This window comes from Aegilops tauschii, chromosome 4 (genome assembly GCF_002575655.3).
Source record: "Aegilops tauschii subsp. strangulata cultivar AL8/78 chromosome 4, Aet v6.0, whole genome shotgun sequence".
Taxonomy (NCBI): domain Eukaryota; kingdom Viridiplantae; phylum Streptophyta; class Magnoliopsida; order Poales; family Poaceae; genus Aegilops; species Aegilops tauschii.
In genome coordinates, this window is record NC_053038.3 from 7,710,967 (window position 1) to 7,726,078 (window position 15,112).

Here is a 15,112-nt window from a genome sequence, read left to right on the forward strand (position 1 = left end):
CACACCATTATGCTGTGGTGTTCCCGGTGGCGTGAGTTGCAAAACTATTCCACATCATTTCAAATGAAGCCCAAACTCGTAACTCAAATATTCGTCTACGTGATCAGATCGTAGAAACTTTATTTTCTTGTTACGATGATTTTCCACTTCACTCTGAAATTCTTTGAACTTTTCAAATGTTTCAGACTTATGTTTCATCAAGTAGATATACCCATATCTGCTCAAATTATCTGTGAAGGTCAGAAAATAACGATACACGCCACGAGCCTCAACACTCATTGGATCGCATACATCAGTATGTATTATTTCCAATAAGTCAGTTGCTCGCTCCATTGTTCCGGAGAACGGAGTCTTAGTCATCTTGCCCATGAGGCATCAAGTGATTCGCAAAGCCCATCAGCATGGAGTTTCTTCATGCGCTTTACACCAATATGACCTAAACGGCAGTGCCACAAATATGTTGCACTATCATTATCAACTTTGCATCTTTTGGCATCAATATTATGAATATATGTATCACTACGATCGAGATTCAATAAACCATTCACCTTGGGTGTATGACCACAGAAAGTTTTATTCATGTAAACAGAATAACAATTATTCTTTGACTTAAATGAATAACCGTATTGCAATAAACATGATCCAATCATATTATGCTCAACGCAAACACCAAATAACATTTATTTTAGGTTCAACACTAATCCCGAAGGTAAAGGGAGTGTGCGATGGTGATCTTATCAACCTTGGAATCACTTCCAACACACATCGTCACCTTGCCCTCAACTAGTCTTTGTTCATTTTGTAACTCATGTTTCGAGTTACTAATCATAGCAACTGAACCAGTATCAAATACCCAGGGGCTACTATGAACACTAGTAAAGTACACATCAATAACATGTATATCATATATACTTTTGTTCACTTTGCCATCCTTCTTATCCGCCAAGTATTTGGGGCAGTTCCCCTTCAAGTGACCATTTCCTTCGCAGTAGAAGCACTCAATTTCAGGCTTGGGTCTAGCTTTGGGCTTCTTCATGGGAGTGGCAACTTGCTTGCCATTCTTCTTGAAGTTCCCTTTCTTTCCCTTGCCCTTTTACTTGAAACTAGTGGTCTTGTCAACCATCAACATTTGATGCTTTTCTTGATTTCTACCTTTGTCGATTTCAGCATCACGAAGAGCTCGGGAATCGTTTTCGTCATCCCTTGCATATTATAGTTCATCACGAAGTTCCAGTAACTTGGTGATAGTGACTAGAAAACTCTGTCAATCACTATTTTATCTGGAAGATTAACTCCCACTTGATTCAAGCAATTGTAGTACTTAGACAATCTGAGCACATGCTCATTGGTTGAACTATTCTCCTCCATCTTGTAGGCAAAGTACTTGTTAGAGGTCTCATACCTCTCGACTCGGGCATGAGTCCGAAATACCAATTTCAGCTCTTGGACCATCTTATATGCTCCGTGGCGTTCAAAACGTTTTTGAAGTCCCAGTTCTAAGCCATAAAGCATGGTGCACTAAACTATCAAGTAATTATCATACCGAGCTTGCCAAATGTTCATAACGTCTGTTATCTGCTCCTGCAATAGGTCCGTCACCTAGCTGTGCATCAAGGACATAATTTTTCAGTGCAGCAATGAGGATAATCCTCAGATCACGGACCTTGTCCGCATCATTGCTACTATCATCTCTCAACATAGTTTTTCTCTAGGAACATATCAAAAATAAATGGGGAGCTACATCGCGAGCTATTGATCTACAACATAGTTATGCAAATACTATCAGGACTAAGTTCATGATAAATTAAAGTTCAATTAATCATATTACTTAAGAACTCCCACTTAGACAGACATCCCTCTAGTCATCTAAATGATCACGTGATCCATATCAACTAAACCATGTCTGATCATCACGTGAGATTGAGAAGTTTTAAATGGTGAACATCACTATGTTGATCATATCTACTATATGATTCACGCTCGACCTTTCAGTCTCAGTGTTCCGAGGCCATATCTGCATATGCTAGGCTCGTCAAGTTTAACCCGAGTATTCTGCGTGTGCAAAACTGGCTTGCACCCGTTGTATGTGAACGTAGAGCTTATCACACCCGATCATCATGTGGTGTCTCAGCACGAAGAACTGTCGCAACGGTGCATACTCAGGGCGAACACTTATACCTTGAAATTTAGTGAGAGATCATCTTATAATGCTACCGCCGTACTAAGCAAAATAAGATGCATAAAGGATAAACATCACATGCAATTAATGTAAGTGATATGATATGGCCATCATCATCTTGTGCCTTTGATTTCCATCTCCAAAGCACCGTCATGATTACCATTGTCACCAGCTTGACACCTTGATCTCCATCGAAGCATCGTTGTCGTATCGCCAACTATTGCTTCTATGACTATCGCTACCGCTTAGTGATAAAGTAAAGCAATTACATAAACCTGTGTGCAAAGCACGGCGGTAGAACCAGTCTCATGAACGCGGTCATGTAATGTCGGTCTGGGCCGCTTCATTCAACAATACCGCCGAATCAAAGTATGACATGCTGATAAGCAGTATGACTATTATCGCCCACAACTCTTTGTGTTCTACTCGTGCATATAACATCTACGCATAAACCTGGCTCGGATGCCACTGTTGGGGAACGTAGTATTTCAAAAAATTTCCTACGCACACGCAAGATCCATCTAGGTGATGCATAGCAACGAGCGTAAGAGTGTGTCCTTCTACCCTCGTAGACCGAAAGCGGAAGCGTTTAGTAACGCGGTTGATGTAGTCGAACATCTTCGCGATCCAACCAATCAAGTACCGAACGCACGACACCTCCGCGATCTGCACACGTTCAACTCGGTGACGTCCCTCGTACTCTTGATCCAGCTGAGGCCGAGGGAGAGTTTCGTCAGCACGACGGCGTGGTGACGGTGATGTTGAAGTTACCGGCGCAGGGCTTCGCCTAAGCACTGCAACGATATGACCGAGGTGGAAATCTGTGGAGGGGGGCACCGCACACGGCTAAGACAACTGTCAACTTGTGTGTTCTAGGGTGCCCCCCTACCCCCGTATATAAAGGAGCAAGGGGGAGGTCGGCCGGCCCTCATAGGCGCGCCAAGGGGGGAGGAATCCTCCTCCTAGTAGGAGTAGGACTCCCCCCTTTCCTAGTGGACTAGGAGAAGAAGGAAGGAAGGGGAAAGAGAAGGAAGGATGGGGCGCCGCCCCTCTCCCTAGTCCAATTCTGACTAGGCCCACGGGGGGGGGGGGCAGCCCTTGGCAGCCCCTCTCTCTCCCCCCTAGGCCCAATAAGGCCCATTACTTCTCCGGTGGTTTCGATAACCCTTCCGGCACTCCCACATTTATCCGGTGACCCTCGAAACTCATCCGGTGTCCGAATAACATCGTCCAATATATCAATATTTATGTCTCGACCATTTCGAGACTCCTCGTCATGTCCGTGATCACATCTGGGAATCCGAACAACCTTCGGTACATCAAAACACATAAACTCATAATACTGATCGTCATCAAATGTTAAGCGTGCGGACCCTACGGGTTCGAGAACTATGTAGACATGACCGAGACTCATCTCCGGTCAATAACCAATAGCGGAACCTGGATGCTCATATTGGCTCCCACATATTCTACAAAGATCTTTATCGGACAAACCGCATAACAACATACGTTGTTCCCTCATTCCTGCCACCTTGAGGCCTTTAATATGTATCCTCTACCTTGTTTTTCTACTTCTTCCCCTAGATTCTTTGATTACCTCTTGTAATCCCCCCTTTTTCTGTACCTGTACTGTATATATTTTCTCAATAAAGTTTTGATATGCTGTGGGGGTTTCCCCTACAGTTCCCAGTCAAAAAAAAACATACGTTGTTCCCTTTGTCATCGGTATGTTACTTGCCCGAGATTTGATCATCGGTATCTCTATACCTAGTTCAATCTCGTTAACGGCTAGTCTATTTACTCGTTCCGTAATGCATCATCCCGTAACTAACTCATTAGTCACATTGCTTGGAAGGCTTATAGTGATGTGCAATACCGAGAGGGCCCAGAGATACCTCTCCGATACACGGAGTGACAAATCCTAATCTCGATCTATGCCAACCCAACAAACACTTTCGGAGACACCTGTAGAGCATCTTTATAATCACCCAGTTACGTTGTGATGTTTGATAGCACACAAGGTGTTCCTCCGGTATTCGAGAGTTGCATAATCTCATAGTCAGAGGAACATGTATAAGTCATGAAGAAAGCAATAGCAATAAAACTCAACGATTATAATGCTAAGCTAACGGATGAGTCTTGTCAATCACATCATTCTCTAATGATGTGATCCCGTTAATCAAATGACAACTCATGTCTATGGTTAGGAAACTTAACCATCTTTAATTAACGAGCTAGTCAAGTAGAGGCATACTAGTGACACTATGTTTGTCTATGTATTCACACATGTACTAGGTTTCCGGTTAATACAATTCTAGCATGAATAATAAAAATTTATCATGATATAAGGAAATATAAATAACAACTTTATTATTGCCTCTAGGGCATATTTCCTTCAAAACTGACTGAAGTAATATGATTGAGGAAATTGAGAAAGTCTTCAGTCAAAGTCTTTAAACAGTAACGATCAAGTACAATAGTATATGACTGAAGTAATATGATTGAGGAAATTGAGAAAGTCTTCAGTCAAAGTCTTTAAACAGTAACGATCAAGTACAATAGTATATGAATGAGGAAATGGAAGGGTTGAGGAAATAGAACCAGTAGCTCGGTGAAGACAGTGATTTGGTTGACCAGTTCCAACTACTGTGACAGTCGTACGTCTGGTTGGAGCGGCTAGGTATGAAACCTAAGGACACATAGTCCTCACCGTATTCTCCTTGAGGTAAGGTCACACAGACCTCACCCAATCACTCGTGGTAAGTCTTCAGGTGACTTCCAAATCTTCACAGACTCGGTCACTCGGCGATCCACAATTTCTTCTTGGATGCTCTAGACCATGACGCCTAACCGTCTGGAGGATGCACAGTCCTCAAAGGTAACAAGCGTCGGTTCCACACAGGAACAATCTCTTCAGTGATGCTCAATCACTTTAGGTTTGTAGGTGTTTGGGTTTGGGTTTTCCTCACTTGATGATTTTCGCTCAAAGTCCTCGGAGGATGGGATGCTCTCAATGACAAGTGTTAGTTTCTCTTGGAGCAGCCAACCATCTAGTGGTTGTAGGGGGCGGCTATTATAGCCTAGGGAGCAGCCCGACATGATAAGACATAAATGCCCTTCATTGATATGACCGTTAGGTGGGTAGATATTTGGGATAGCTGGCGCGTAGCACAGCAATGGTCGGATATTTGATCTATCAAATTCCTCAGGGCTACCATGTTCCTCACTTGTAGGCAATCCGCACTGGCGAATTCCTAACTCCTCAGTCAGAACAAATTCCTTATAGACCAGAAGATCTTCGTCTTGTCACTGAAGAAATTGACTGAACTGTATGAGATTTCCAATGGCTCCACTCGAAAGGATTGGTAGGTGTAGGATTTTGAGATGAGCATCACTTGGAAACTTTTCCTTAGTTTTACCTCGACCCCCTTTAACAGTACAGTGTGCTATGACTCAAGAAAGAGAAAACGAAACTACGAAAACAAAAGTCTTCACACTTCATAATCATCGCATGAATATCAAGTCTTCACGGTCACACCAATTTCTTCATTTTCAAAGTCTTCAGAAAGCCAAAGTCTTCAGTTGAAGACATTCATTTTTAGGGGTCGACTTTCTCTGTAAATATCAAACTCCTCATAGACTTATAGACCTGTGTATACTCACAAACGCATTAGTCGCTTAACACAACTGCAGTGACTGTGGAAAGCGGAGGACACTAAATGATGATTTTGATTGGGTGCTTTGCTTACATGGTCTCAAGTTTTGGGGTGAAAACCATAGGTGTGACCCTAGTTTCTTATACTTCACAATGGTGATGTTCTGTGCGCCATCAACTTAGTGCATGAATTGTTGAAGTTTGCTCAGACTTGATATCCGAAGTGAAAACCCACCATTTGACCTTCAATTGTTGGATCTGGCGATGGTGGTGCTTGTGCGTCATTCCCTTACCGTAGGCAGCCGTGACTCTCCTAGGTCTTCGAGGTGCACTGTGATCAGATGGCTTGCTGGTGTCTAGTTCTCTTCATCCTATCGGTGTTGGAGTTCCTCTCGACGGATCGAACACTACTAAATCTGCTACTTCTCGATTTGATCTCGTGGATGGGTGCTAAATTCTAATGGCTGCTTGTTGTGTTAGTGATTCTATAGTTTGAAGCATTGTATCTATTATGTTGTCGAGTTTGAATAAAAACTACATGACATTAAAAAAAAATATAGGATAGACTAGATCATACAAGTTGCTCCAAAAGGCACTTCAATAATTTTGCTTGACATTGAGTTAACATGGGAAATAGTTCTTCTACTGTCACTCATACTATTTATACTACTTTTAAAGAAGAAAGGAAATAAAATAAAAACTAAAGTAAACTCAAAATAATGAAGCTTTCTAAAAGGTATGAATTAGTGGTATTGGTCTTACCCTTAAAGAAGAAAGGAAAAAAATAAAATAAAACAAATTTAGAATAATGAGGTTTTCTAAGGAAGAATAAATTGGTGGTATTGGTATTACCCTTTAAGAAGAGCATGTCTCAAAAAAAAATTAATAAAAGAGCACGAAAGAGCGGCAATGAACGGTCAGAAAAATCGACCGACCCAAATTCAATTTTCTGGCTCTCGCAAAAAAAAAAAAAAACAATTTTCAGACAGCCAATCGGAACTTTTTATACTGAACCCCAACCTCAAATAGTCCCCTCTTAATTTACAAGGAGTGTAGCACCGTCCAGAATATGCATTTTTCTTTCTGATAAAATCTGCCCAGATATTGTTTCAGTAGTAAGGAAAGTAATCTCCCGTCATCCAGGAGTAGCACACACAGCCGGATCCTGCCTGAGCAAGCCAGCAGTAGTCCGGCTACTACCTTAACGTGCCCACATTTTCGCCGACGGTGACAGACCAACCGCCGATCCAGACAGTTCTCATCGTATCCCATCGACCGGCGCCCTGAGCATGCAAAAGCGCCTCCATCTCCTGCTTGCCGTAGCCCTCCCGCTCCCCGCTCCAATTGGCTCACATACAATCTCCTGCACACCACTAGCTCCGGTGTTTAGGTCGTCGCCCTCCCCTTCACTCCAACGCCTTCCGCCATGCTCATCCAGACTCCTCCTACTGGCATCCATCTCCGTAGACAGAGAGTAGCGAGCCTTATATTGCAGTGCAAGAATTGATTGCGATCATTCAGAGTCAGATTATAATGTGTGGTGCTCTCTGATAAATGATAATTCAACCCCTAAGCTGAAGCAACCATCCGCCCCAAGGCATGCGGTCTGTGGATTAACCCATGAGACGAGGCAGTGGGAGATCAAGTGATCGTTACGGTTTGCGTATCGCAGCCATGTTCATTTCCTTTCTCTAAATCTCTTTGAATAACGGCGCCTTGTGTAGCTTGCATTGCAATCCCAGGCAGATTACTTGCTCGGAATGGTTCGTTGGCCACTCTCTGTCTGCCTCTGCAAGCTCCGAATCTGCGATCGGTGATCGGTATATATAGGCCACCGGTCATCGGCATTAGCCTCAGAGCTCAGATTAACCAGCCATATCATTCAAGCCAGCAGCCCTCACGTACACTACTCTCGATCGGTGCGCGCACGTCGAGCAAAGCAATGGCGATCGCGGACGACAACATCATCCTGAACCCGGAGTTCGACGGCGGGCTGGACGGCTGGTCCGGCAGCGGGTGCAAGATCGAGCTCCACGACTCGCTCGACGACGGCAAGGTGCTCCCGGCCACCGGCAAGTACTTCGTGGCCGCCACGGGGAGGACCGACACGTGGAACGGCGTCATGCAGGACGTCACGGCGCGGCTGCAGCGCAAGACGGCCTACGAGGTCGCCGCTACCGTGCGCCTCTCCGGGGCCAACGTCTCGCCGTGCGAGGTCCGCGCCACGCTCGCCGTGCAGACCGCCGACGGCAGGCAGCAGTACATCGCCGTCGGCAAGTACGTACAAGTTTTTTCCTGCCATTGGGATCACTGTGATCACCATTGTGCATGCAGTGCCTTTTTCATGCCTTTTCTTCTGCGTGTGGCGCAGGTTGCAGGCGTCGGACAAGGACTGGGCGCAGCTGCAGGGGAAGTTCCTGCTCAACAGCACCATGGCCAAGGCCACCATCTACATCGAAGGGCCCAAGGCCGGCGTCGACCTGCTGCTCGACTGCCTGGTGGTCAAGCGCGCCCAGAAGGCACCGCCGTGCTCGCCGCCGGACTTCGAGGTGAACGCCATTCTGTTAACTCTGAAGTTCGTCATGAGCACCATCAAGAAGTTCAGTATCCGATCCATCAGATAAGCTTTCACGTTCTAGTTACACAACAAATTTTAGTGCTATCGAGGCATCAGCTAACTGTCACGTTACTGTTCCACAAGTCCCTTCTCAATACCATGCGTCAAGCTTTGCATGCACATCTACAACACAAAATTGAAAACGGTGCTTCAGAAAAGTGAGGGCTCCCCTTAAAGCAACGACAAGATCAGGAAATATAATAGTATATATTTGCACGGCTCTTAAAGCATTGACAACATTGGTCAACTGGTCAACCATGCATACCAAGAATCATCACGCACAAATGGTGGTCAAAGTGTTTTTCCATGAAAGTTTCCTAGTATTTGTTCATCATCCGCCATGACAGCACAATAAACACCAGAAATAATAAAAAATATATCTAGGTCTATAGAGCATCTAACGACGATTACAAACACTGCAGCGAACCGAAGGCACGCCACGGTCATCATCGCTTCCACGCTGAAGCCATATCAAACTTGTTATAGTAGACAGTCATGTAGTCGTTTTAATCCTGCTTCTTTTTTTTACAGAATCTTGAGTACGGTGCCAACATTATCCAGAACAGCAACCTCGACGACGGCCTCAACTGTTGGTTCCCGCTTGGGCCGTGCGCGCTAGCCGTCCGTGACGGCTCGCCGCGCGTGCTCCCTCCAATGGCGCAGGAGTCGCTGGCGCTGGACGACGAGCCGCTCAACGGCAAGCACATCCACGTCACCGGCCGCACGCAGACGTGGATGGGCCCCGCGCAGATCATCACTGACAAGCTGACCCTCCACGCCACGTACCAGGTCTCTGCCTGGGTCCGCGTCGCCGGCCAGATGAGCGGCGCGCAGAACATCAACATCGCTGTCGCCGTCGATAGCCAGTGGCTCAACGGCGGGCAGGTCCTGGCACGTGACGAGCGGTGGTACGAGATCGGCGGCTCGTTCCGCGTGGAGGCCAAGCCAGCGTCACGCGTCATGGTGTACGTGCAGGGCCCCGACGCCGGCCTGGACCTCATGGTCGCCGGCTTCCAGGTGTTCCCCGTCGACCGGAAGGCCCGGGTCAAGCACCTGAGGAAGATCACCGACAAGGTGCGCAAGCGAGATGTGGTCGTGAAGCTGACGGGGACCGACGGCACCGTCATCCAGGGGGCGGAGTGCGTGGAGGTGCGCGTGCGCCAGGTGTCCAACAGCTTCCCGCTGGGCGCGTGCATCATGCGCACCAACATGGACAACGAGGACTTTGTGGATTTCTTCACCAAGAACTTCAACTGGGCCGTGTTCGGGAACGAGCTCAAGTGGTACTGGACGGAGCCGCAGAGGGGGCAGGTCAACTACGCCGACGCCGACGACCTCCTCAAGCTCTGCTCCGACAACGGCATGTGCGTGCGCGGCCACTGCATCTTCTGGGAGGTGGACAACATGGTGCAGCAGTGGGTCAAGACGCTCTCCACCGACGACCTCTCCGCCGCCGTCAAGAGCAGGATTGACGGCCTGCTCACCCGCTACAAGGGCAAGTTCCGGCACTATGACGTCAACAACGAGATGCTGCACGGCTCCTTCTACCAGGACAAGCTCGGCAAGGACATCCGCGCCACCATGTTCAAGACGGCCAGCGAGCTCGACCCCGACGCGCTGCTCTTCGTCAACGACTACAACGTGGAGGGCATGTGTGACATCCGCGCCACGCCCGAGGCGTACATCGAGCAGATCATCGGGCTGCAGGAGCAGGGCGCGCCGGTGAGCGGCGTCGGGCTGCAGGGCCATGTGAGCAACCCGGTGGGGCCGGTGATCCGCAATGTGCTGGACCGGCTCGCCGTGCTCGGCCTGCCGCTCTGGTTCACGGAGCTGGACGTGTCGGCGGCGAACGAGTACGTGCGCGCCGACGACCTGGAGGTGATGCTGCGGGAGGCGTACGCGCACCCGGCGGTGGAGGGTGTCATGCTCTGGGGGTTCTGGGAGCTCTTCATGAGCCGCGACTCCGCGCACCTCGTCAACGCCGAGGGGGACATAAACGAGGCCGGACGCCGTCTGCTGCAGCTGAAGAAGGAGTGGCTCACGCACGCACACGGACACGCTGATGAGAATGGAGAGTTCAAGTTTCGGGGGCATCACGGCGCGTACCACGTCGACGTGGTCACGCCCACCGGCTGCAAGATCACGCAGGAGTTCACCGTCGACAAGGATGACTCGCCCATGGTGCTCAACATCAATGTGTGAGCAATGCACGCGCGTTCCATCGATAACTCGATATATATATATATATATATATATATATATATATATATATATATATATATGACAGGGAATTAAGCCCCAGATACTCTATGAAGCAATGCTTTATAGCATATATGCAAATCTAAGCCCGGATCGATGTCCGAGAAATAAGGGTTTGTAGAAATTCTTATGTTCATCAACTTGAATGTGCTATATACACGCAAATATGTGAGTTTTACTGCATTTTTACTGTGTGCTCCTTGCCCTTCGAATAGTTGCTCCAAGAATGGAGAGCATGTTCTGTGGCATCACGGCACGTAGAACGCCAATGTGGTCACGCGTACCGATGACAAGGATGACTTGCTCATGGTATGCAACATCAATGTGTGAGCAATGCGCGTGTTCTATCCATAAATTGATGAAAAAAGTCCATTCTACTACCCCGAAAAAAGGTGGTGGTTCACATAACACCCTGATCTTTATTTCTGTTCCCTTCACCCCCTAAACAATCACATACCAGACAAAATCAGTCCCTATGGTGGTTTGACTCGACTGGCTGTTGATGTGGCAGTGGTCAACGGCGGTTTTAACCATGGGTGGCCTCCCTCGTCAGGCTGGGCTGAGATAGAGGAGCTCCTCCCAAGCATTCGCTGGGTATTCAAGCCCATAAGGCAGGGTTTAGCGACGCTGGAGCCATCATCGATGAAGGGCATGCTCCATAGGGAGTGTGGCAGAGGTAGTATGCCATACCGAGTCATTGTCCATGAAGTGCGGTGTGCCAAAACGCACGAGCTACCTGGGCCTTAGCCTGCCGCTGATTGCTAGAGAGGATCCCGCTCGGTTCGCTGATCTAGCGTATGCTTGCCCCACGGTGGGCACCAACTGTGGCGGGGATTTCATGACAACTATCATGATTTAGGGATTTTGTGAAGGCAAGGGACACGTGGATGATCTAGGACGAAATTTCACACAGTGGAGGTTTTACCCAGGCCCGGGACCTTTGTTCTAGGGATAACACCCTACTCCTGGTAGATGTTCTCTCTTGTAAGAGCAAAGTGTTTACAATGTGCGATCTTGTCAATCTCGATGGAGCTCCATATCTTGTGTGTAAATCGCTTTGATCCTATAAAAAACTTATCTATAATTTACCCTAGCTTCGCCTTATATAGAGGTGACGAGGTGGCGAATACAACAGACGTATGGCCACGTCCTGGTAACGGAGTAGTAAAGACGACAATTATGAGGGTCTTGATTGTGTTATGATATAACTAGATGGAATTGTTGTTAACGCCAGCTCCAAATGCCCTATGTCTGGTTTAGTCAAATGAATATCATGGTGTGGATCAGCCAAATGGGATCGGTGATGCCGGCCTAACCGAATGGTTTTCTTGGTGTATACGTAGTCACTTGGGCCTGTTGGGCCGAATCTTTATCATGGGCCTACCCTGGGGGATCCTAGCTTCAAGGATGATGCAACAAGCACCCCTCCCCGTGTTTAGGTCCTTGCGCTAGCACGACATCTCCCCCTCTTGGTTTCATTGGAGATTACATGCCCTTGTCTTTGATTTGGTACTTATGTGGGCTTGTGATACCTTTATTTATTTTCTGTAGCATTCATTGTGAGCTACTTCTTATGTTTGTATGAGACTTTCTGTGTGTTTAATTTTCATGGATATGGAGCTTTTGTTAATTATCTTTCTATTGCTCATATCATGACATCACTTGCATATTTTCTCATATATACTTGCTCTCACACCACACTTGTAGCATGTGACATGTGCACCATATTGTTTATCTTTTGTTATGGTAGTTGTGCAATATTTCTATGTGTTATGTGCCTCATTTAATCATTGCAATTGTGTATTTATATGGGGGCTCCTTGTATGTTTTTGTTTTGCATTCAAAACTTATTTGAATAAATGGACACATCAAGGGTGGGGGGTTCTTCCTATGTTGATAGTGTTGCATGGCATCATTCTTTGACTACCTATCTTGCCTTGCTCTAATTTTGCTGTCATTAATTCACCAAAAAGGAGGAGATTGAAAGTGCACTATATCCCCAATGTTATTTTGGTGTTAACTACAATATGGTTAAGGAGGATTAATGTTGAGTATGTCATGACACTGGCCTCTCGATGATTGACTATGGACGCGGTTTTCCCCCTATTTAACTCGAAGGTTTTCGTTTTTATTCTAGTCGTAGGAAAGTCGCACTTTTAAGAGGATTGGAGATTCTTGAGGAAGTTGGATCATACTCCCTGTATTTACTTATACAAGACCACAAACTTAAATTACATGTATCAAGGTAAAAATTAATGTCTACTTTGCAAGTTAGCTTATCTTCTCGCTTATTGGGTTAATTAATAGGGAACACGCAAATTAAAGAAAATTGAGTGGACATGAGGGAGGAAGTAGTTGAGAGCTTCATTATCATTCACTCCATGCATGCAAGTAGTTAAATCATGGGTTGCTAGCACGAGGCAACATCATCAATTTTTGCCTCAGTTACTGTTGGTGGCCTTGTATAGATGCAAAATGTATTTTCTTAAATGGCCTTATACTTAAAAATGGAGGGAGTATCACACATAAGCCTCCCCTTTGAGCCACATCAAAATTAGAGTAAAACCCTAGGTTTTTCTGACTAGTGCTCGGACCCGAGTCCATGGGATCTAGGGCCCGGGGCCCCTGAGCCCATGATTTCTCTCTGGACACCCCGGCCCCCGAACATTCCCTAAAATTGGAAATTAAGTTAAAATTTGTAGTCTCCTATTCACCCCCATAGTTGACCGATTCGATCCTTTCATTAACTTTCTTTCCATAAAGAAGGGAAAATATCTAGTAGAAATAACACAACAAAGTTTTTAATCCTGGCGAACATACATGCAGATGAAGGGATCATAACCCTTATCCGCGAATACAAATCATAAGATTTTTCTTTCTTGCATTTGAAGAGAATAGGTAGGTCATGTGTTGCTTATTATAGCTAATAAAAAGACGAATGATCTCATTGCACTAACAAATGGTCCATAGGGCCCATATGCAAGGTATATCCATGTTATTCCTGAATCCACAAAGGTAGAATGCTGGGGATGGTCCAAACACACTAAGATGCCAACGGGGAGCGTCTGCCCATTTACAACCATGTTTTCTAGATTCAATTGGTGATAACCCCTGCATTTTTCAAGAAAGTTAGGGGATGCACCACGGAAACGATAGTGGGGGTGGGGGCATTGGCCCCCTTACCCCAATCAAGTTCCACAAGTTCTTGTTGACAAATAATAAATGCATTAGTTGACGATGCATTATACAAAGTAGTTGTATTGGACAAACAATCTGAACTAAAACAAAAGTGAATTTGAATAAACCACGTTTGGGAAGCACAACTCAATTGGGTTGATCTACTAGATGGGAAGTTGTAGAAAGGATGAAAAGTATGTGCCAGATAGGAAACCACAAAGTAATTCAACACTATATAGGCTATGTTACTTACATATAGCTAATAATTGTGTGGTAGCAGCATCATTATGGCCTCACTCCCCACCCCTAACTAAGCAAAATAGAGTTCCACCAACGAAAATGAGGAGTCAAAATTGCCTGTTAGCACAATGTAGCGATCCGACCTCAGACGGTCAAATCTCTGTGTTCAGTGTCATCCCTGGATCAGTAATGCTGACACACACAGTACTCAAAGGATTTATAACAGAGTAGCAATCACACACTTATTACATCGAATGTCTCAAAAGGGAACTTATTACAATAAATATGGCTTAAGGCCATCTAAATAAGATAACATCGGAAGGCTTGGAAGGTAAAGTGAGTCCATCTACTCCAACGGCATAGCTGAGTGCATGACAAATGACCTAGCGCACCTTACTCCTCGTCTGAAAAGTCTGCAACATGATATGTTGCAGCCCAAAAACGGGTCAACACATGGAATATGCTGGCAATATAACACAATAGAGCAATGAACAGATAAAAACTATCACTACATGCATATATAGCTGGTGGAGGCTCTATGGTTATAATGTTTTTGCGAAAAACCAATTTTTCCCTACAACAAAGGAATATATTTTACTTAACTATCATGGTGGTTGAAACATTGATAATGGTACCCCCATCTCAATCACAATTAAGAGTAATTATTAACAACCCAACAAATTAATTTAGAGTGATGAGATCAAATCAATAATTCAAGTACCAGATACTCAAGATGTCCATAAACGGGGACACGGCTAACCATGATTAGTTTATACACTCTGCAGAGGTTTGCGCAGTTTTCCCCACAAGACCCGATCTCCTCCGTTGGATTTCTCGCACTACATGGTGTTTGAGAAACAGATGACCGAGACACAGTCTTTCAGAAGCATTAACTCTAACTCCGGGTAGACAGTACCAACCTACATCCCCTACATCTGCTAGCCTACCACTGGAAGAGGTCATGCAACCTACTCAACTATGCTAG

At 45.8% G+C, this 15,112-nt stretch overlaps 1 protein-coding gene across 1 annotated transcript; it reads left to right on the plus strand.

Moving 5' to 3' along the window:
* The first annotated feature begins 7,694 nt into the window (after positions 1 to 7,694).
* Positions 7,695 to 10,885, plus strand: LOC109761063 (endo-1,4-beta-xylanase 1). Its single transcript, XM_073496066.1, has 3 exons — positions 7,695 to 8,111; positions 8,206 to 8,383; positions 8,983 to 10,885. Exons 1-3 carry the CDS (start codon positions 7,777 to 7,779, stop codon positions 10,651 to 10,653), a joined length of 2,184 nt encoding a protein of 727 aa, XP_073352167.1. The 5' UTR covers positions 7,695 to 7,776; the 3' UTR covers positions 10,654 to 10,885.
* The last annotated feature ends 4,227 nt before the right edge of the window (positions 10,886 to 15,112 follow it).